This window comes from Erpetoichthys calabaricus, chromosome 3 (genome assembly GCF_900747795.2).
Source record: "Erpetoichthys calabaricus chromosome 3, fErpCal1.3, whole genome shotgun sequence".
Lineage (NCBI taxonomy): Eukaryota > Metazoa > Chordata > Cladistia > Polypteriformes > Polypteridae > Erpetoichthys > Erpetoichthys calabaricus.
Genome location: NC_041396.2, coordinates 307,099,988 through 307,121,582, shown reverse-complemented (window position 1 = coordinate 307,121,582; position 21,595 = coordinate 307,099,988). Strand labels below are relative to the sequence as shown.

At 50.8% G+C, this 21,595-nt stretch overlaps 1 protein-coding gene and 1 long non-coding RNA gene across 2 annotated transcripts in view; one reads left to right on the top strand and one right to left on the bottom strand.

The window, feature by feature from the left end:
* LOC114649218 (low-density lipoprotein receptor-related protein 1-like) overlaps window positions 1-15,767 on the bottom strand; it is a 141,430-nt gene extending 125,663 nt beyond the window's left edge. Inside the window, exons 1-6 of the mRNA XM_028798706.2 lie at window positions 15,487-15,767; window positions 11,843-11,965; window positions 9,818-9,955; window positions 8,815-8,934; window positions 8,507-8,635; window positions 8,160-8,423 (exon numbers count right to left, since the gene is read on the bottom strand). Of these exons, the coding sequence (XP_028654539.2) occupies window positions 8,160-8,423; window positions 8,507-8,635; window positions 8,815-8,934; window positions 9,818-9,955; window positions 11,843-11,965; window positions 15,487-15,583 (871 nt within the window). The 5' untranslated portion in view covers window positions 15,584-15,767. The remainder of the gene's footprint in view (window positions 1-8,159; window positions 8,424-8,506; window positions 8,636-8,814; window positions 8,935-9,817; window positions 9,956-11,842; window positions 11,966-15,486) is intronic.
* Window positions 14,267-14,601, top strand: LOC127527179 (uncharacterized). The gene is made up of 2 exons (XR_007934482.1): window positions 14,267-14,400; window positions 14,435-14,601. It is a non-coding gene; the product is annotated as an uncharacterized LOC127527179 (long non-coding RNA).
* Window positions 15,768-21,595: the final 5,828 nt, after the last annotated feature.

The following is a 21,595-nucleotide window of genomic DNA, read 5'->3' as shown; positions in this document are numbered from 1 at the left end:
AAGAATGTGAATTTCCCATTGGGATTAATAAAGTATCTATCTATCTATCTAACTATCTATCTATCTAGCGCTGCTACCTCACAGCTCCATATTCCTAATATTCAAGTTTTAACCCATCTGTACTCATGTTAGAACCGCAGAGAGCCCAGGGGAGTGACTGCATCTGTTCTAACTGACCGCGGAACCCCCAGAGGTTAACGTCCCAGACTGATGCTGCACCTCCTCTCCTCCAGGGGTCCCCAACTCCGGTCCTGGAGGGCCCCCAGTGGCTGCAGGTTTTCATTCTCACCCTTTTCTTAATCAGTGACCTGTTTTTGCTGCTAATTAGCTTCTTTTCAAATCCTTTTAATTGACTTGTTCTTGAAGACTGGGACCCCTTAATTAGCAGCCAAACAATAATGAGGTATAAAATGAGCCAAAACAACTGGTGTCCATCATACAATATCTGAAAATAAAGAAAGATGAAGTTCTCAGGAACGCTGATCTGCTCAGGTCCCCAAAACCGTTAACAGAAAATCAGAGAATAAGAGAAAATCCACAATGTCGGACATGTCTGCCATTACACCATAAGAGCAGCAACAAGCCATGAAATTAAAAAACGAGTTTAATTAATGACAAGACTTGGCGCCTCATTGAGCAACTGGTTGGAGTTTGAGGCCCTGACTTAGGTGGGCTCCAGTTGGCTCCCTCATGTCACGTTTCATTTCTGTTTGGGTGCCATTTAAGAAAAGAAATGAAGCAATAAAGAGAAGCAAACCTTAAAAAACAAGTCAATTGAAATGAATGGAAAAGGAGTTAATTACAAGCAAAAACAGGTCACTAATTAAGAAAAGGGTGAGAATGAAAACCTGCAGCCACTGGTGCCCTCCAGGACCAGAGTTGGGGACCCCTGCTCTCCTCCATAGTTCAATGACAGTTAACAGGTCTAAAACATCGAGATTCACCAAAATCTCGACATTGAATTTTTGGACAATTCCTATACTTTGTATAAGAGAAAGTAAAAATCAACAGCTTTAAAGTCTATTTGTTTCACATCTTCTTGCCTCCTCCAATCTCTCATTAGTTTCTCAGATTCATTGAATTTTGTTGCAGCAACGCAGTTAGCAATTTCTTTTGCTACTTCAATGACGTTCAATTTAAAACCAGCTTCCTATTTTCTTCTGATCGTAGATAAGGGATGCTCTTACGATAAAGGTGTATGAGAGGGTGAGATACAAAAATCAGTCCAAATGTTGCTTCAGAATAGTTTGGGTATTACCATGTGGTCACGTAGGCACAATACATGTGCCCCGTGGTTACTCTCTCAGGTGGGCGACAGCATATCGTAATCTCTTGGACCAATAGCATCAGTTTTCCACATTCAACTTATACTACTGACATTATAAAAGGCAGGAAATTATACGGTAAAATCATATACACACAGGTATATACAGTAATTCCAAAAATGGTATTTTCAGACCTGTGGCGGGCTGGCGCCCTGCCCGGGGTTTGTTTCCTGCCTTGCGCCCTGTGTTGGTTGGGATTGGCTCCAGCAGACCCCTGTGACCCTGTAGCTAGGATATAGCGGGTTGGACAATGGATGGATGGATGGTATTTTTGGACTCGGGGAGGTCTAAAAACATCGAGGTTCATCAAAATCTCGACATTGAATATTTGGACAATTCCTATACTTTGGATACAAGAAAGTAAAAATCAACAGCTTTAAAGTCTATGCGGGTCCAAAAGGGAGTTCTTCATAACACAGGACGGCATGCCTCAGAGTCCAAAAGAAAGGCAAATGCAGAAAAAGCTACTCTGCAAGTAAGCAGCAAACAAGAGGTGCCCACCCAGAGGCTGCCATTAAAGCGACCCGCACAAATAAGAACTTAAGAAAAGGGACAAACGAGAGGAGACCACTCAGCCACAGTCCCGTTTGTCACTCGCTTGTTTAGCTAATGGCCAAGCTGTCCCCAACAGCTCATCCAGGTCCTTCTTAAAAGGTTCTCAAGGTTTCTGCCTCAGCTCCATGGCTTGGAAGTTTTGTTTCCAATTCCCATAACTCTCTGAGTGAAGAAGAACATCCTGGCGTTAGTCACTAGACAAGGGAGAAATACCAAAGGACTAGAAAGTTGACTCCGGTCTTCAAAAAGGGAGATAACAATGGACCCTGGCAACAACAGACTAACGAGTCTCACTTCTGTACCACGTAGAATTACCAAAACTACGAGGGACGATCAAAAAGTTTCCGCATTTTTATATTTCCGTTGGAAACGGTGACGGCGGCAGGAGTAGTAATTGGGAATAGAAAAGTGACAAAATTTGTTTTTGAAATTCTTAATAGAGTTAAAAAAGAGTGCGGAAACTTTTTGAACGTCCCTCGTAAAATAAGAGATGCATTAGAAAAGTCCAAACTAAACAACAGCCTGCACGGACATATGAGAGGAAGAGCCGGCCGGCCGGGCCAATCTTTGAGATTACTTTTGAAGTTGCCTGTTCAAACAGACAAGAGCAAAGCATACAACATCATGACTGGGCCTGACATTCACAAAGCCTCTGAAGACTTGGGCGTCCCACACCGAACTTCGATTCTAAAACCAGAACATGAGAACATTCTGGAGGAGAACAAGACATTCAAGCCCAGCAAAGCTCACCAGTCCCATCCACTATCGAGACGAGACTTTTAATAGAGAGATTTTATCAAGTCCCACGAGACGAGACTTTGTCCATGAGATGTTTCCAAATCCCGCCCACCTCTCCACTATTACCCGTTCTGGCCCACGCCCGCGGTCCTCTCACCTCTCATTCGTGAGAAAGCTTTTGTCATCACAGTTCCTGCACTCTCAGCTCTTATAAATCTTTACGTTTTCCTCATTTAAAGTCATTTATGAAAAGTCCTCCGTTTCATCCTTTAAAGAAGCTTTTCTGAGCAGTATTTTTAGACACACAATCTATTCGTTTCCTTCAATGGCATTCTTTTCTGGACAATAATTCTTCTTCTTTCGGCTGCTCCCGTTAGGGGTCACCACAGAGGATCATCTTCTTCCATATCTTTCTGTCCTCGTCGTCTTATTCTGTTACACCCATCACCTTCATGTCTTCTCTCACCACATCCATAAACCTCCTCTTTTCCTCTTACCTGGCAGCTCTATCCTTAGTACCCTTATCCCAATATACCCCTTATCCTCTGCACATGTCCAAACCAACACAATCTCACCTCTCCGACTCCAATCTGAGCTGACCCTCTAATGTCCTCATTTCTAATCCTGTCCACCCTCATCACACCCAAAGAAATCTTAGCATCTTTAACTCTGCCACCTCCAGCTCTGTCTCCTGTGCCACCGTCTCCAGCCCATATGACATAGCTGGTCTCACTACCGTCCTGTAGACCTTCCATGTTACTCTTGATGATATCCGTCTGTCACAAATCACTCCTGACACTCTTCTCCACCCACTCCACCCTGCCTGCACTCTCTTCTTCACTTCTCTTCCACAATCCCCGTTACTCTGTACTGTTGATCCCAAGTATTTAAACTCATCCACCTTCACCAACTCTACTCCATCATCCTCACCATTCCACTGACCTCCCTCTCATTCACACACATGTATTCTGACTTGGTGGTCCTACTGACCTTCATTCCTCTCCTCTCATATCTGCACCTCTCCAAGGTCTCCTCAACCTGCTCACTACTATCGCTAGTCAACGACTAAGCGAAGAAGAAAGGATAGTGCGTCGAAGAGAGACCCAAAAGCATTGGAGAGAAAAGAATTCAAAAAGGAACAATAATAATTGAAGTGCAAATTCACAAAATAAGGAAAATAATAATCAGCCGGGACCAAGTGGAACTGAAAACCTCGAAGGTCCAAATGAGGACGGAAATAAAAGACAAAGAGCAGAAGACAAAGTAGAACGTTGTAAAGAGGTTCAAAAACGTTGGTGCAATACACATGGAGAGCAGGTTAGAGACGATGAAAGTACGAAAATTCAAAAGTCTCAAAAAACTGATAGTAAAGATCGCACTAGCGCTGACAAACGGAAATCATTACTCAGTGAAATAAGGGAACAGCGACAAGAGATCGAATAAATGGCCATGGGTGATATGACAGAAGGATGGAGATATTGTTCGGCTTTAAGTTTAATTCAGAGACTTGTAGATCGTCTAATTCGTGTTGCCATCAGGGAAAAGTAGCGTTGCCTCCCAATGAAGAGGCGTATCGGCGAGAATCAAGAGATTTGTTGTTTGGCGTATGTTTTTAATAAAGTTTTACAGTAAAAGTGTAAGTTTAAAAAGGTATTTGGACGTTAATTTCAAAGCCAAACAGAACGAAAACGTATAACGCAACGAATAACTCTAACGCAACACGAAACATCATTTTCATTCAATTTAGTATGTTTGACTATTTTTTACTGTGGTTAATTACTCGCTGTAATGTAAAATAGTTAGTTCTATTAGGCATATGTAACAATTCATGAAAATAACAATCTGTTTAAATTGGACATCCGCAAGGGTTGGCGAGCAGGGGGCAGGGGCAGAGCCACCTAGGTCTTCCAAAAAAACATCAATTTGAGTTTTGAAAGTCCCTAAACTCTTACTGCCCACCACACTACTTGGTCGCTTACTCCAAGTGTCTATCTTTCTTTGTGTAAAGGAAAAACTTCCTAATGTTTGTGTGACATTCACCCTTCACAAGTTTCCAACGGTGTCCCCGTGTTCTTGATGAACTCATTTTAAAATAACAGTCTCGATCCACTGGACTAAACACTTCAGTCAGGTCTCCTCTTCATCACTGTGAAGGCTCAGCTCTTTTAATCTTCATCACTCACCCCCTGTACCCTCAGTCAGCCTCGTCGCTCTTCTCAGGACCTTCTTTAGTGCTGCTATGTCCTTTATGTAGCCTGCAGACCAAAACTGCACCCAGGACTCCAGCTTGAGCAGAACCTCCTGTGACTTGTACTCCACACGTCAAGGCGCTATATAACCTGACATTCTGTTAGCCTTCTGAATGGCTTCTGGACACTGTCTGGATGTTGATCGTGTCAAGTCCACTACGACTCCTAAATCCTCCTCATAAGGTGGACTTTTGGTTTTCAGACCGAACCCCCATTGTGTAGTCACACCTAAACTTAATGGAAGCGTTGGGCTCAGCTCTTTTAATCTTTCTTCATAACTCACCCCCTGTAGCCCCTCAATCAGCCTGGTTACTCTTGTCTGAACTTCCTCCAGTGCTGCTGTGTCTTTATGGAGTCATAAACTGACCACAGGACTCCAGATGAGGCCTCACCAGTGTGTTATAAAGACTTGAACAGAACCTCCTGTGACATCAAGGCGCTATATAACCTGACATTCTGTTAGCCTTCTTAATGGCTTGTCTGGGAGTCGATAGCTTAGAGTCCACTATGACTCCTAACTCCTTCTCAAAAGGTGGACTCTCGATTTTCAGACCCCCATTGGGTATTCACACCTCACATTTTTACTTCCTATGTGTAATTCTTTACATTTACTGACATTAAATGGTTAAAAGTCTCAACTCCATCAATCTTTCCTCATAACTCACCCCCGGTACCCTCAATTAGCCTTGTCGCTCTTCTCTGGACCTTCTCTAGTGCTGCTATGTCCTTTTTGTAGCCTGGAGACCAAAACTGCACCCAGGACTCCAGCTTGAGCAGAACCTCCTGTGACCTGTACTCCACACATCAAGGCGCTATATAACATGACATTCTGTTACCCTTCTTAATGGCTTCTGCACACTGTCTGGATGTTGACCGTGTTGAGTCCACTACAACTCCTAAATCCTCCTCATAAGGTGGACTTTTGGTTTTCAGACACCCCCATTGTGTATTCACACCTAAACTTAATGGAAGCGTTGGGCTCAGTTCTTTTACTCTTCATAACTCCCCCCCTGTAGCCCCGCAATCAACCTCGTCGCTCTTCTCTGGACTTTCTCCAGTGCTACTGTGTTTTTATGGAGTCATAAACTGAGCACAGGACTCCAGATGAGGCCTCACCAGTGTGTTATAAACCTCCAGTGACTTGTACTCCACACATCAAGGCGCTATATAACCTGACATTCTGTTAGCCTTCTTAATGGCTTCTAAACACTGTCAGGAAGTCGGTAGCTTAGAGTCCACTACGACTCCTAACTCCTTCTCATAAGATGGACTCTCGATGTTCAGACCTAAACCAGGAGACCACAACTGCACCCAGGACTCCAGATGAGGCCTCACCAGTGTTTTATAAATTTTGAATATGAAGAAACTCCCGAGACACGGAGTTGGAGTAGAAACCTCGACAGCCTACAAGACGGATCTGCAGGAGATGACAACTAAAGAGACAAGTGACAAATGGACACAATGGCCTCCTCTCACTTGTCATATTTCTCTTGTATTTCTCCTTCACTTCCACTGGAGTGCAGGGTGGGGGGGGTCCTCAAGCGGCTCCCACTTTCCTCTCCTGTCATTTCCTGCGGGTGCGCCTAGAGGGTACCATCCATGTTCTGCTGACGTCAGTGGTACCACAATGATGGGATGAGAGGAGGCGCTCACCCTAACTGCTTCTCCCTTTCCACCCGCAACTCAGAGAAGCCACCGAGTGAGGGCAACCGACCCAAATGCAGTGCCAAGAGCTGGCACTACCCTTCCAATCAGGACTTTATAATGCCCAGCAGTCCACAGAGGACCTGGACAAAGATCCTGTGCGATTTCTAAGACTCCCTAAGGGGAACCTTTCTCTTTTGAGTCGGCCACTACGTCGTTGTTTACTGTTGCTGGTGCCATCAAGTAGGTTTTTGTGCCAATTTAAATGGGGACACACAGGTGGTGCCCTAACAATTCCCAGTGTTCCCCCAGTCACAATTCCCATACTCAGCCCTGCTGCCTTTTACTGCTTGGTGTCCCTCAGCTTGACGTGAAAGGCACCACAGACAACGACAAAGGACCGGAATGTTTGCTGCACAAAGTAGTCGCGGTGCTCGTGAACATCAGATTTAAAGATATTGAGGATCTGCGGGTGCCCGGCCTACCAGGAGGGCATTACAGGTCAGGCCACAAAGTGCAAACATACAGGGACCTGAAAAACACAACAGAATCCCAAAGAATGGGGTATCTGCTCATTGCCCACAAACTGCTCTTCTGCTTAGGGTGGCCGGCGAGAGCCAGAGGGAGCGCATTGAGCTCTGCAGCCGTCACACTTCATGCTGCATTAACCCACGGGCTTACGTGTTTGGCACCTAATGGAGGAGAAGATGGGCACAAAGGCCTTGATTAGGCGAGTGGCACAGCATTCCGCCACAAAAGCCGGGCTGACAGACCACCAAGACGGCGCTTGTCGAGTCGTCACATCCGTTTCCGTGCCCACTGTGAAAGACCCCAAAAAACGGGTCTAACGTGTCAAGGCTGCCTCCTGGGATTAACACATGGACCACAAGAATGAACTTTTAACATTTCATTTCTAACCCCCAGAAAAGCACCTTATGTAGTTTTGACAGCAGATTTCCAGCGCAGGATAAAAATTCCTCCGAGGATTATGAGGCACTTCCTGTGAAGCCGGGACGTGCCCAGAGGGGACCTTCTACAGTGCCACCACGGAGGACTCCCTACAAAACACTTTCATTTCAGTTACTTATTTGGCGGACGCCTTCACCCAAGGCATCTGAGGTACAGCAGGTGACATTCCCTTTGCATTTCCAATTGGAGCCCAGGCAAGTGAAGTGACCTGCTCGGGGTCCTACAGGTGTCAGCAGTGGGATCTGAACCCACAGCCTCAAGGGTTTGACATCCACTTTACCACACCGACTGCCTAACAAGAGGTGGGTGTCACTTCAGCAGAGCCACGGGCCACATCAGAGTCACACACTGCCCATGCCAGGCCCCCCAGTGCCAGCGCCGTCACTACCAATCTGTCCTAGCACAAGTCCCCTCAGCCAGCAGCCACTCAAGTCACATGGAGCTTGATGGCCGCTTAACGAGAAGCCATGTTCTCGTAATGCCCTGGTGACCGTCTGCTATTCTGAGCACATGATGAGAGCAACAGGGAAAGCTGGACCTAGGATGGGATTCCTGGCCAGATTTAATCATCATCATCGTCGTCACGGCACAATGAACCCAAACACACACACACACACACACACAGCTGTCCACACCCCTGACAATCTTTTTCCATCCCCTCCCAAAGTGGATGACTCACGGTGCAGGCTCAGCGAGATGTTGATCTGTCTCTCGTCAGTGAAGGCTTTCAGGTTGGTGACCTTGGCACACTTGAGGATGGTCCCCGTGGCCGTGTCACCTACGTGAATCCAGCAGACCGTCTCCTCGGCATAAATAAAGTCCATGGCAGTGGTCTGTCGCGTACTGGCAGGTGCCAGGTTGGGCAACTGGGCTCCGCTCAGCGACGTGGCCAGGATGTTCTGTGAATTGGCGATGAGCAGGACAGACGGCCGCTCGACGGGCTCTGCGGGGGCAAGAACAGACACGGGTGAGAGAGAGACAGCAGCGGAAAAGGGCACACGCGGACCGTTTTGCCCAGCTCCGTACCGTTTTTGGCCTTGCACGACCGGTTATCTGGTTGCAACAGGTAGCCCTCCACGCAGCGACAGTTGTAGGAGCCCTCGGTGTTCACACAGGTCTGGCTGCAGGTGCCGTACACTGAGCACTCATCAAAATCTGGAAAACACGTGAAAAAGACACGGGCAGAAATGGATTACCCAGCGTTTCAGGCTGCCCGTCGGCTGCGTACCTGGCATCCCGGACCCCGTGCCACTTCCTGAGAGCCAGCAGCTGAGGCCCGATCAGCAGCCCCTAACCCACACAGGCAGCGGTCATACGTCTGCCACTTTCCTCACCTTTGCACATCTTGCCATCAGCTGCGAGCTCGTAGTTGGTCTTGCAGAAACACTCGGGACCATTGAGCGTCACGGAACAGTTGTACTGGCATCCAAAACGAGAGCAGTTGGTAGCCAGCTCTGTAGAGATGGAAAGGAGAGGAGAGAGGAACATAAGAACATGGCAGACATGACAAAGCATCTGATCAGCTGACAGCGAAGACGTCTCCTCCTTATCCTCCTTAAAGATGTCCGGAGTGTCGCTTGCCCAGTCGGCGCCCCCACAGACTCGTTTTACCATCAAGTTGTGCCAAGCAGGACTCTTCTGGTCCGGGCACAGCTTGGCTTGCAATGTTCAAAGGCAGGTCAAGATGTACTCTGAACCGAGGTGGGCCTGCAGGGTATGTTGCCCGGGTAGAACTGCAGTGAATAGGGTGGGGGGGGCATCTGTTCAGGCAAACTGCAAATTTGTGTACCGCCGATAGGCTTCATGTGCCGGCGACCTGCTCACATCTGAAGAGCACACGTGTGGGCCCAGCAGGTCTGAGCGCAGATGCCAGGGTGCCAACAGCATAGCTCAGCACCACAGAAGAGAAGAATAAAAGAAAAAGAAGGCCCCGCCAGCACCACTTCCTCAAAGCGGGCTTGGCCAATCGACTCCTGGGTAATGCACATGGTTTGGCACTTGGACGCTCCCAGTCGGTAGTGTTCAAGGGTCCTCCTTTGCAAACAAGAGACCCCTTTGTCAGCGTGGCAAAGAGCGGCCTCCGTAGGCAAACAGAGGAGCCCGTATCAAATCAATTTCAAAGAGCAAACAAAGAGCCAAGCCAAGATAAACGCCGTGGCCCACAGGGAGGCTGCCGCTAATCATGTCCGCACACCCACGGCACTTCCAGGTCACCCAACTGCACCTCCGCTCGAGCTCCTCTGCCTGGTCCAGGGGGGGTCTAAGTGGGCCATGCAGTGGGGCCAGGTTCACACACTCGACGAGGTGGGCACGGATGGTGCACTGAACAGTATGTACCTCTGCAGTGGGGCCCCTCGTCATAGCCGTCGCTGCAGTCCCTCACCCCGTTGCACATCTTGCTCAGGTGAATGCAGACCTCGGTGCCAAGGCACTGATGCTCATTGGGCGGGCATTTGGACACTCGACTGTGCGGGCCTACAGAAGGAGAACAAAAAAAGAAAAAGAAGTGTTTAGTGTCGACGGCAGAGTGACCGGCGGGACACGTGAGCAGCCACAGACCGGGACTGCCAGGTCAGCTCATTTGGGCAATTGAAGGCTTCCTTCCGTAGCTTCGCGCCGCTGTCAGGAAGTGATTAAACACTCCAAAGGCCATTACTGGCCTCCCAGTCGGCGCAAGTCTGGCCGAAGCCACTCATGAGCAGAACGAGGGAGCCGTCACAGGCAGCCCACGAGGACAAAAAAACAAGGACCCCTGTGGCCGCTCTCACCCCTCGTGGTTGAGCTTCAGCGGGCGCTCCTTTAAGAGGGTCCTCCCTTCAAGTGTCTCCAAAAGTCCCCGGCCAAAATTTTGTTATTCCTGTGCGCTCCGCCGGTGGCTCCGCCTCCCGGCTGCTTTTTTTTATTTATTTATTTATTTATTTCGTCCCTACAGTGCCTGCCAGAGAACAAGATTCCTCCTAACAACTGGTTCGATTGTGCGGCTGCCCAAAATGAACAAAAAGCACCAGTGCTTTTGAGCTGTGAAAGGCCTGATTAGCATCTCATTAGCATACCATCACCCAACTCCCGGCGCCTACAGCAAAACCTGCGACGCTCCCAGATGTGCCAAGGGTAAGGAAGGCAGCCGGTGGAGCGCACAGCCCGACCAGCAGGGGGCGCCAGACCCACCGTGTTAGCCCCCCACCCCATATGAGTGCTCAGCACATCTTCGCAGGCGCAAATTCCTCTAATTACACGTGTCAGCTAAGTGCACAGTCAGATAAGTACAGGGTGGCGCGGTGGGCAGGCGGGGGTTAACGCAGAGAGCTTTTTCCAGCCTGTCTGCAGCACTTCCTGTGGCAGCGAGCCCTGCCGTGGATTCTCTCCAGCAGACGGACGGCAGCGATATCAGGTGAACACATCGTCTGCTCCTGGCCTGCCTGCCCGCCCGCCCGCCTGGCTTCTCGTGACGTCCCGCTGTTTTTTTGGAGGGGCTGTGTTTGCAAACAAGAGGCAGGATCTTCACAAGCCAGGGGAAAGAATTGTGTGTCAACATGTAGAGAGAGTGGGAGCGCGCCCAGGAACATATGCCCGCATGTCTCAGATGGCCTTCGGGACTCCACGTGTATTTCTATGCTTGGGGACGACGGGACACACCCAAAGGGTCTTCAGCTTGTGTATGTGTGTGCGTACAGGTGTGCCCAGGAATATCCTCGTGGGTGGGTGGGTGAGGTCGTGAGCAAGCCTCTGCATGCGAGTGCATGTGCGTGTGTGAGGGCACGTGAAGATCCGAGTGCGGATGTGGGCGCCAGGGCAGGCAGGCAGGAGTGCTGCGGCATGTCAATGCTTTCGATTTGGAGATGGCCGTAGGTGTGAGGGCGTGCGGCGGAGTGGGCTCACACGCGAGTGTCTACATGTCAGTCACTCTCTGAGGGCGAGTGAGTGTGTGTGTGTGTGTGTGTGTGTATATACATGCGAGTAAACAGCAAACTGAAACGGGCAGCCCCGCCACGTCCAGCCAACCACCATCATGACACAGCCTGTGGGCGGACTGGCACCTTTTTTTTTTTTTTCTCTCTCCACACTTAAGGTGACGTATCCAGCCGGCCACCGGACTAACCGTGTGGCGTACGGGAGGGAGGTCCTCACCCTCGCTCCAATCCGCCCCTGTTGACGAGCAAATGTGCCCATTCTGGGCAGCCTGGCCTCCTGAAACACAATGTACCAAAACAAGAGACCTTGGGCACGGGCCAGACAAAACTCACAGTGGGCCCCCGGGAGATCAGCCCTGCAGTGACCTTGTGATGGCGAGGGACCTGACAAAAAGGATAAACAAGGCCACCGCCTGCCTGCCTGCCCGCCCGCCCGCCCCGGTAGACTCACAGACATCTGGAGACTCGTCCGACCCATCAGGACAGTCCTTCTCGCCGTCGCACCTCCATCCTTTCGATATGCAGGTCACTTGGTCCTTGCATCCGAACTGTTTGGGGCTGCAGGTCTTGGGTGCTGCGGAGAACAAGAGATAAGTTGTTAGAGGCCAGGACGCCAACTGCGGTGTTCCCCCATGATGCCCGCCCACTCTTGAGACAGAAGGCGCTATACACCGGCCAAGCTCGGCGAGACGGCATTAGACTTCTGTGGCTTCTGCAGCACCTGCCAGCCAGTGGGCACCATGATTAGCATCCCTTAAAGATTCAGGATACAGAGGCCACCATGTTGTACGCGGCGGCAGCCAAAGCTGATGGGAAGAATGAGGCATTCATCAGTGAGACACAGCTGTCAGGACTCCCAGTCCAAATGGTGCCCCCCCCATCCCAATTCAAATCAATCGGACTGGCAGGTCCAGTCCAGTCTCCACGTTCTCCTATCTTACTTATCTTAGAGCTCCAGTTACAAGTGGCACTGCCCAGTGGGCCACACGATCGGTCACTCCGATCAATGGGACGGACAGGCCAAGAGGAGTGGGGAGACTGTAATAGTGAGGAAGAGGAGGGTGAGCTCATTAGCAGAGCACCAGCACCTCCTACTGAGCAAAGGGAGCGTCAGCCTAACCCTACGGACCTCGACAACAGCTGATCTCACCAGGACTGGGACCCTGACCACGGTGCCCACACACTCGGATTAAGACACAAATGCTTTTCAAGAAGTCGCCTTTTTATAACTTTCAGTCCATCGAAAAATAATCTAAAAAAAAACAAAAAAACAAATCAGAGCCAGCAGGAGGGTCAATGGGGACGAGTGACCACAGGCCAGGGAAGTGTCTGCCCTCACTTAGAGCGTTACACTCGGAGGACAGCGGCCCGATTTTCACACTCAGACTAGACATTGCATTGTGTGTGTGTTTGTTTTAACGGGGATGTGCGCCAGGGGGTGACCAGATGCCTGGGGTTTGTGGGTGGACGGCACCCGTCCACCTTAGTTCTGGCAGTGGGGGTCTCCCAAAAGCACGCCAGCCGCTTCTCAGGCAAGGCCCTCCTGCAATTAGACTCGAGTGACACCAGATCGTGTCATGCCATGGGGCAGGATGAGAGGGCGTCTCCCGATAAGACCTATAATTAGGGACCACCAGCTGAACACAACAAGCTATAAACATGGCCAGGCCCGCCAAGGAGCACCTGCTGAGCCATGCCAATTGTCAGAACCGACACCAGAGGGGCTTTCAGCTGTGCCCCGGACAGGCGGGAGTGAGTGCCCATGCAGAGCTCACCTGCTGGTTCCTCCTCCAATCTCTGGTGCCCCTCTGCCTCACCTGCAGGCCACTCCCACTTTTGGAAGTCACCACCAAGCACGGAGCCGAGATGTTGGTCATCGATGGCCTAACCTCGATTTCCGTTGGGTTTCCTGCCAACCCGCACCAAACTGCTGAGCCAGCACTCGTCAGCTCCATGACTAACATTTCGTATGAATCGCTGCTTTCAATTCCCAGTTCTTTCAACACCACAGCTTCCCGTTTCTGCAGCCCCTCGGTGACCACCATCCACATTGAACCCAGTTACTCCACAGGAGCACTGGCCTGATGGACCGCATCCTTCAGACTGTCCTCATGCCAGGCCCGTGCTGACCCGCACCTCACTGCAGCCCTCCTCTTCCAGGGGGGATGGCACGGGCCTACCACATCATGAGCTGTGCGAGACCACTGATGCCAGGCACCGACTCTACCGTACTGCTCAAGTACGCCATTCAGATGGGACAGCCCTCCACACCTGGTGCTGCCAAACCCTACACAGGGCATCTGAACTGGCATGGACAGCTATCCTGTCAGAACAGCATGCCGTTCTCAATGGGATGCAGCTCCATGGCGCACAGCCTACTGCAATCAATTCCATCCAGATGTTCCTGCTTGAAACGCTGGAGAGAGACATTCCAGCACCGAGGGTCCGCCCCTGAGCAGTCCTGGGGGGGGGGGGGGTGTCTGGCAGGCGCCTCACCTCGGGTGCCAGAGTTCACAACCCCGCACACCCTCCGAGAGTGGGCCGAATGTTCCGGGAAGCCGGGGGAAGGGATTGCTCAATGAGAAATGGCACGAGGCGGACAGGGTTGCTCAATCGGCGAGAGAGCCTCAGTGAGGCAGATGACCCTCGGCCCCCAGAAAGCATTGCAACACCGCTGGCAACGCGACCACGACGGGCGGCCAAGCCACATGCCGGAGGCGTCCGGCCGCTCGCAGAAAGAGGGACGCCCAGGGGACAAGTCATTGGTGACTCACGGGAGGCACAGCTTCATTCCCTCTGTGCACCGTTAGGTTAGCTTTCTGACAGTCAGTTGGCACAAAGATGCCCGACTGCTCGGCGAGCGCACACCGACGGGCAGCCGAAACGGTACCCACGCAAGAGGTTACCAACATCTGTTTCTTTGTTTGCCAAAAGCATTTCAAGTATTTTCTGGGGCATAATGTGGGCTGCAGTGTGTGTGTGTGTGTGTGTGTGTGTGTGTGTGTGTGTGTGTGTGTGTGTGTGTGTGTGTGTGTGCGTTCAGCAGGCACAATTCAGCGCATCTATGAATTACTCGTTTGTTTGGAGAGGAGGTGGCTGAGGGGCTCCAAAACAGGCCAGGAAAAATCAGCTTTCGTCCTTATTCTGTACACTTGCCAGCGCGAACAAAAAAAAAACAAAAAAATAAAAAGAAAGAATGAAAGAAAGAAAGAAAGAATCACACCCCTCCAGTGCCTCAACCACAAAACCACAGACTGGTCACAGATATTCCTAAGCAAAACTTCATAGTGAAGAAGGCCATGCGGGCATCCTCTGCAGCCAGTTTCAGACTTTGCCCAAATTCGCAGAGAAGGAGCACACTTATTGAGCCCAGCGCCAACTCACTCGGGCAACCCCAGCACCAACAGGCACGGGACAGCCCCACAGCCTGCCATTTCCAAGGGGGGGTGGGCCCCCCAAGTGCCAAGTCGCTCAACAGGCCACTACGCTGGCAGGGTCACCCCTCTCAAGCAGCTGGCCAGCCAGGCCAGAGTTAACACGAAGGCGGTACTGGATAATTAGCTCCAGACGAGCAGAGACATGAATGGCACCACTGTGCCAGGCCAGCCCCGTGTCAAGGCAATCAGCACGCACCGATGGATGGACAACTGTAGACATGGCAAAGTGAGAGCAGCAGCCGGGAACAACGGCGAGCTGTCAAGGCGGGCGGCACAAAAGAGGGGCAGATTCGCGCAGGCTGGCACAGCGCGGGCCCCTCCAGGAGGGCGCAATTGAAGCCTGGGAGTGGCGGGCGCGGAGGGCGCCGGTGAGCATCCCGCCGGTCTACACGCCTCCGGTGCCACGCACATCACAGTGCCAAGTGGCGCCGCTTTCACCGAGGCCATTGTTCTGGCGGCGGCGGCGGCGCGAGTACCGCCGAGGACGGGGCTGACGCCGAACTCTGCAGCCTGCGAGCCAGTAAACGGGACGGCCGACGCCAGCCGAGCGGACTATCCATCCGCGCAGTTGACACGACGGCGCTCTCCGGCTGCACGTCTCCCATCCGCCCGCCCGCCCGCTCGCTCACGCGCGCGCTCCGAGCCCTAGGCGACTCACCGTCAATGGCCGTGGCGGGCGCCAGGACCTCCAAGCTGTGCAGAACCCTCAAGAACAAGACCCCCAGGGCCAGCAGCTCTGCCCGCGAGCACATCATTGGGGCGGCGCGGGTACTCAGCAAAGCGGCCGAAGCTCCGTGCTGCTGAGGGGCCCTGCTGGGCACACTGGCAGCGCTACTCGTATTGTTCCCACCGCCTCCGTTGCTGCTGGTTACAGATTTGAGCGGAGAGAGGCAGCGGAGAAGGGAGGCAGAGGGCGGGGAGGCAGCGGAGGGCACAGCCGCCTCGCTGACGTCACGCGCCTGCGCACCCGCGCTGCTTCGACCCCCCGCCCGCCGCCATGTCGGCTCCTTCGCGCGCAGCGGTGGAGCCAAAATGGCCGCGCTTTGCCGGGCTGAGCGCTTTGTTGATCGGCGGAGCGGTTTGCCTGGGCGTGAATGGACGCCGAATTTACGAATGGCCAGGAAAACGAGTGAAGGATGACTGGGAGATGGCCGTGTTGGTGAGCACGTACTTCTGTAAGGTTGGCGGAGCTCAAATGGACGGCCTGGCCCATCTCTCTTTTGAAGTGCAGACCTGAGTTCATGGATGGAGTGTGAGGAAAGCAGGTGGCACTCATGGTGACACTTACGCCCATGTCACATTAGGCACCTTTTGCAGCGATTTTCAGTCATAGCCTTCAATTACCTAATCTTAGTGCATTAGAGGCAGTTGGCGTTGTGCTCCTATGACTCCGATCGTCTAATGTGTCATACCCAGTGACTGCGGATCACCCCCTCGAACAGTCTTGGTGGCATCTCTGATGGCATGAGAGGTCTGCCAGGCAATGAATGCTCCTCCTGAAGTACGACAAATAGAATGTATGAGGAATGAGGTTTGGACCTCAGAAACACAAGAGAAAGCCATGTTTTAAACAGAATGGAGGAAAGGGCAGAGACTGCGGCCGACCTCGCCGTCCCTGATAACACTTCCTGAAGCACCAACTCCAATCGGCAGCACGTCATTGGCTATCACAAAAAAAGGGGCGGGCACAACTGTGCTGGAAGGTCAGTACGGCAGACATGGGCAGCAATTATAAGTCGTTTAAATTGACTGTGGTGCAGTGTAGTGTTGGATCGGTGCTAAAAGTCACATTTCGATGTCAACCCCAGCTTTTGGACCTCAGTACCGGCACTAAAACGGTTCTGAAGTAAAGGACGGTTAACTCCAGAACTCCCCTTAAAGCTGGGAAGTACTGAAAGCATTGGAGCAATGAAGTGAAGTCCTGATCACATTGAAGTAACCACAATGAGTGTCAAGAAGGGGGGAGTTGGGGGGGGTTGAGAGGACAACTGGCATTTACTTCCAGTAAAAAAAATGCTGGCACCCTACCATTTTCAGTGCCTTTCCAGTGCCAGTATACCACGCAGTGACAAGATCAGTGCCTGGGGTCTGACATACCCCAGGACTAGAAGTTGCGTCATGTGACATCAGCTTTACAGAATGAAATCGGTGGGATTGTGGAGTGGGCACACAGCTGTCCAGCAGGGATGGACCAGGGCGCCAGGCTTCTGGGTACTGTTATTATTGTCACTATTTTTATTTATTTAGCAGACTCCTTTATCCAAGGTGACTTACAAAGCAACAGAGAACAAGATAAGACACCAAGCACGATGAAGACGTCCTACTTCCAACCATTATCTAAGTATACCTCAGCTAGTCTAAGACACACCTCAGCGTCCCGAACTCCGTCCACACATCAGCAGCCGTCCTGCAGAAGACACTAAGCAGCTCCAAAATGTTTGATGTGAAGGTGCGTCTTCACAAACAAGAGGACAGTGGGCGCAGTTCAGATAGCCAAAGGGAGGTCATTCCACAGCCTTTGCCTAAGAATGGAGAGGCAGCATCCTCTCATGGCACACTGAGGAAGAGGAGGGACAGCCAGCGGATGAATGAAGGGACCAAAGACCGGAGACATGGAAAAGCAGAGCCATAACTGGACCAGGAACCCTGCAGTAACTGGAAGCCAGAGGAGTAGTAGGAGAGAAATGAGGACTAGGGAACTTCTGACAGGAGCTGGAGGGGTCTGATGGCAGGTGAAGGAAGTCTCACCAGGAGAGAGAGAACGGGAAGCTGGACAAGAAGTTGTGTGGCATAATTAGTGAGGAAGAGTCACATCCTCGGCTATATTGTGAAGAACAAAAGCCCAGGATTGGGTCACTGGAGAAATGAATTTGACAAATGGAAAGGATGAGTTCTAAGTCTCGTTGAGATTCCTGACCCTGACTGATGGTGAAAGGGCAAAACTTAGAGACAAACCTGAGGAAGGAGAATCAGAAGGTACGTGCAGGAGATCTCACTGGTGAAAGGTTAGGGTCCTGGCGAGGCATCTGGAGGTCTGGGCTGAAACCTGTGGGTTTTAAGAAGGAAATGAGAAGAACATCAGTGTGTCGTTGGCATGAAGGTGGTTGGAAAAGCCATGTAAGGAAGTGACCAGATCTAAGGAGACAACACAGAGAGTGAAGAGACGTGGGACCCCTGTGGGGAGTTTCTGGTGGAGAAGACAAGGAGTTAGAGCAGGAGACACAAAAGGATGAGCCAAACAGGGAGGACTTGAAATCGGTCCAAAGCAGAACCACAGAATCCAAGATTATCGAGGGAAGAGAGAAGGAAGTGGTGGCTCACGATACTGAGAGCTGATGAAAGGTCGAGAAGGATAAGGAGCGAGGAGCAGATGAGGGAGCGTTTGTGACAGCAAGCAGGACAGTCTCAGTAGGGGGGGACCCTTCAGCTGTCCAGACTCGAGAGGGTCCAGCAGATTGAGAGATAAGAGGAGAGCTGTTCATGGACTTTGACTTCTGGAGGCTTGGATGGGATTGGCAGATTCCCATTGGTTTCTACATCCTGGAGGAGAAGTAACAAAGCTAGCGGCCTTCTATGGAACCCTACGTGATGCCAGGCATACCCTCCCCATGTCTCCTTCTACCAGCTGAGGCCGACACCGGTTTGATCCATCACTTCTGATTCTCCTACTGCAGGATCACGCAAGGCTGGTGCCGTCACCAGAAACAAACTCCATATGGGATGCCAGTCCATCACGGGCACACGTACTTTCTTCCATACTGGGCCGGTGTGTCTTTCGGGTCTGAGAGGAGACGGGTGCACGAGTTGAAAGTCCACATGCACATGGGGAGAACATGCAAGCTCCACACAGACAGGGGATATGCCAGGAATCAAATCCGGGTGCCAGGAATGATGGCCAATCAATCAGTCTGGCATCATAAGGGTAAACAAAATCATAACGCTGTACCAATGTGATAATAAATAAACAAAACAGCAAGACAAGTAGAAACCAGAATGGGCACTGAGGGACGCTGAGACATCAGAACAGGCTGAGGGTGGTGTGACGCTTGTCAAGTCAAGAGACGCCACGGGAAAGCAAAGCACTCGAGAGCCAAGTTCAGGGTGCCAATGAAGGTCGGTGTGCCAGAGACCCCCGTACAGACCTCCCTAGCAGACCTATGTCACTGCTGAGGTGGCAGCCCCTGAGGGCACAGGCGGGTCAACAAAGTGACCAAGACGTCCAGCCAGCCTCTCCCTCCACTGCCTTTCCACCAGTTTGCAGACTGGCAGGCGAGCTTGTATCAGGGCTCTGGCGTCTGTGCCCTCAGACTGCTGCGTGTGACTGGCGCCGAAAGTCAAGAAGACTCCGCAGGGACACCGAGGACATGGGCCACTCCCAGCATGTCAGACATTGCCCGTGACTCGCCGGGTTGCTTCGAGGCAAGTGGAGCTGTGAAGTCTAATTAAAGGCACTACGGCGGGCAAGAAATAAATAAACAAGTGGAAACAGGCTCGCCATGCCTCCCCACGGAGAACCGGAGCCAGCGGCTGACTCACCGGCACCCACAGGGGCCTGCGGCACTGGGTGGGCGGACCGGAGCGCTGCTTCCACTGACTCCTGTTCAGGGTGCTCCCACAGAGTGGCACTGGAGCTGGTGGCACATCGCCACGGAAACAGTGCGTGTAGTCTTTAAAAAAGAGAGAGAGAGAGATAACGCGGTCACCTGTGGGGCACTGGCCCGCCTGGCACAAGCCCACCATGAGATGCCCTTTCTGACTTTCTACAGTGCACAGGTTTAGGTGCAGATGGTAACGGTCACTCTGTGTTTTTATAGCGCCTTCAACAATGGTCCAAAGGAGCAGAGGACTTTACAGTGTGATGCCAAATTGATGGCATAAGAATTCAAAAGTTACGTTATATTCTGAAATTAAACTGAAGTGTTTACTGTGTGTGTTCACTAACACTGCGGAAAGCCCCTCAACTCCATCAACCTGGCCATCAACCCAGCCCACCTGCACCAAGCTGTTCTCAGCACACAGTGCCCTCTAGAGGTCGATGTCATGAACTCGAGATTTCTTAAGCCTGAAGTCCCAAAAAATGACTCAAAATGCCCACTGGACGGAGGAGAAATCATCACACAAAAAGGGCAAACATGGTATCCAGCTTAAAAAAAGGATAAATGTCTATGCACAAGTGTCTCCATCTGGTAGCGATGTCTCAGTCATTCCAACAGATGGCGCATCACAAACATTAGCACCACTTTTACTAAAAGGGGTAAAAATCATCAACCCCTGCTAGTCATATAAAGGACAAACATTGTATCCACCTTAATAAAAGGATAAGTGTCAGTGTATCTGCCTGTCCGCCTGGTTACTGTGTCTCAGTCATTCCAACAGGTGGTGCATCACAAACATTTGTATTAATTAAATGCATTATATTTGTCATTCCAACAGATGGCACATCACAAACATTAGCACCACTTTTACAAATTCCATGCCAAATAGCATATAACAGAGAAATATGACCAGCATTTGTTATTCCAACATGTGGCACATCACAAACTTTTGTAGTAATGCATTTTATTACTATAAATGTTTGTGATGCACCATCTGTTGGAATAACAAGCGCAATGTTTTTTATTACTACATGCATTGCACAATACATTTTGATAGATGGTGCGCTGCAAACCTAAAGCCTAAAGTCTCAAACAGTGACTGTAAATGCCCACTAAAAGGGGGAAAAATCATCAACCCCTGCTAGTCATATAAAGGATAAACCTTGTATCCACCTTAATAAAAGGATAAGTGTCAGTGTATCTGCCTGTCCGCCTGGTTACTGTGTCTCAGTCATTCCAACAGGTGGTGCATCACAAACATTTGTATTAATTAAATGCATTGTATTCGTCATTCCAACAGATGGCGCATCACAAACATTAGCATCACTTTTACAAATCCCACACCCAATGGCATGTAACAGAGGCATACGCTTTGCATGACAGGCTGCAAACATTAACGCTGAGGTCTGCGTTGATTATTTATATGTCAACCCATCTGACACAGGGAGCACAGCTAGTCTTTATAAATGAAATATTTATTATATATAATGCTTGAGAGCAGTGAAGCTCCAAAGAGTACAGAAAACTCAGAAGACAATGCCTTCAAATAGCAATCCCATAAGCGAAGACAGAGCAAAGGTCACAAACCTCCAGTAACTCACAATAACCAACAAGACACAGCGGAGCTCACCACCACCACCACAAGCACATTCAGTGAATCACAAGGGCCCTTTATAGGGCTGAGGGCTGGCCCTTGTGCTAATGGGCAGGTGACCCCGCCTCTTGGGGGACCCCCACAAAAAACAAGGAACATAGCAGAAGATACTTGGAGTTATAGAAATGGTGCAGTGGTGGCTCTGTGGCTAAGGATCTGCGCTGGTATCTCGAGGGCTGCCCGTTCAAATCCCGTTAACTGCCATAAGGGATCCTACTCTGTTGGGCCATTGAGCAAGGGCCTTAACCTGAAAAACACTCCAGGGGGCGCTGTACAATGGCTGACCCTGAGATCTGACCCCAAAGGTCATTGACAATTTCCCCTCTGGCATTAGTCAAGTATATCAAATTAAAATAACAAAATAAACTTTAATGAGAGAACCACAGCTGAAACGTGACAGTTGGGGTCTCAGCCATTCTCGGATTTTTGCTCCTCTGCATTCTTTTTTCACTCCAGCATTCCCGCAGAGTGGGGCGGGCATTGCACCAAACCATCCCGATGTTTGCAGCTGTTCCACT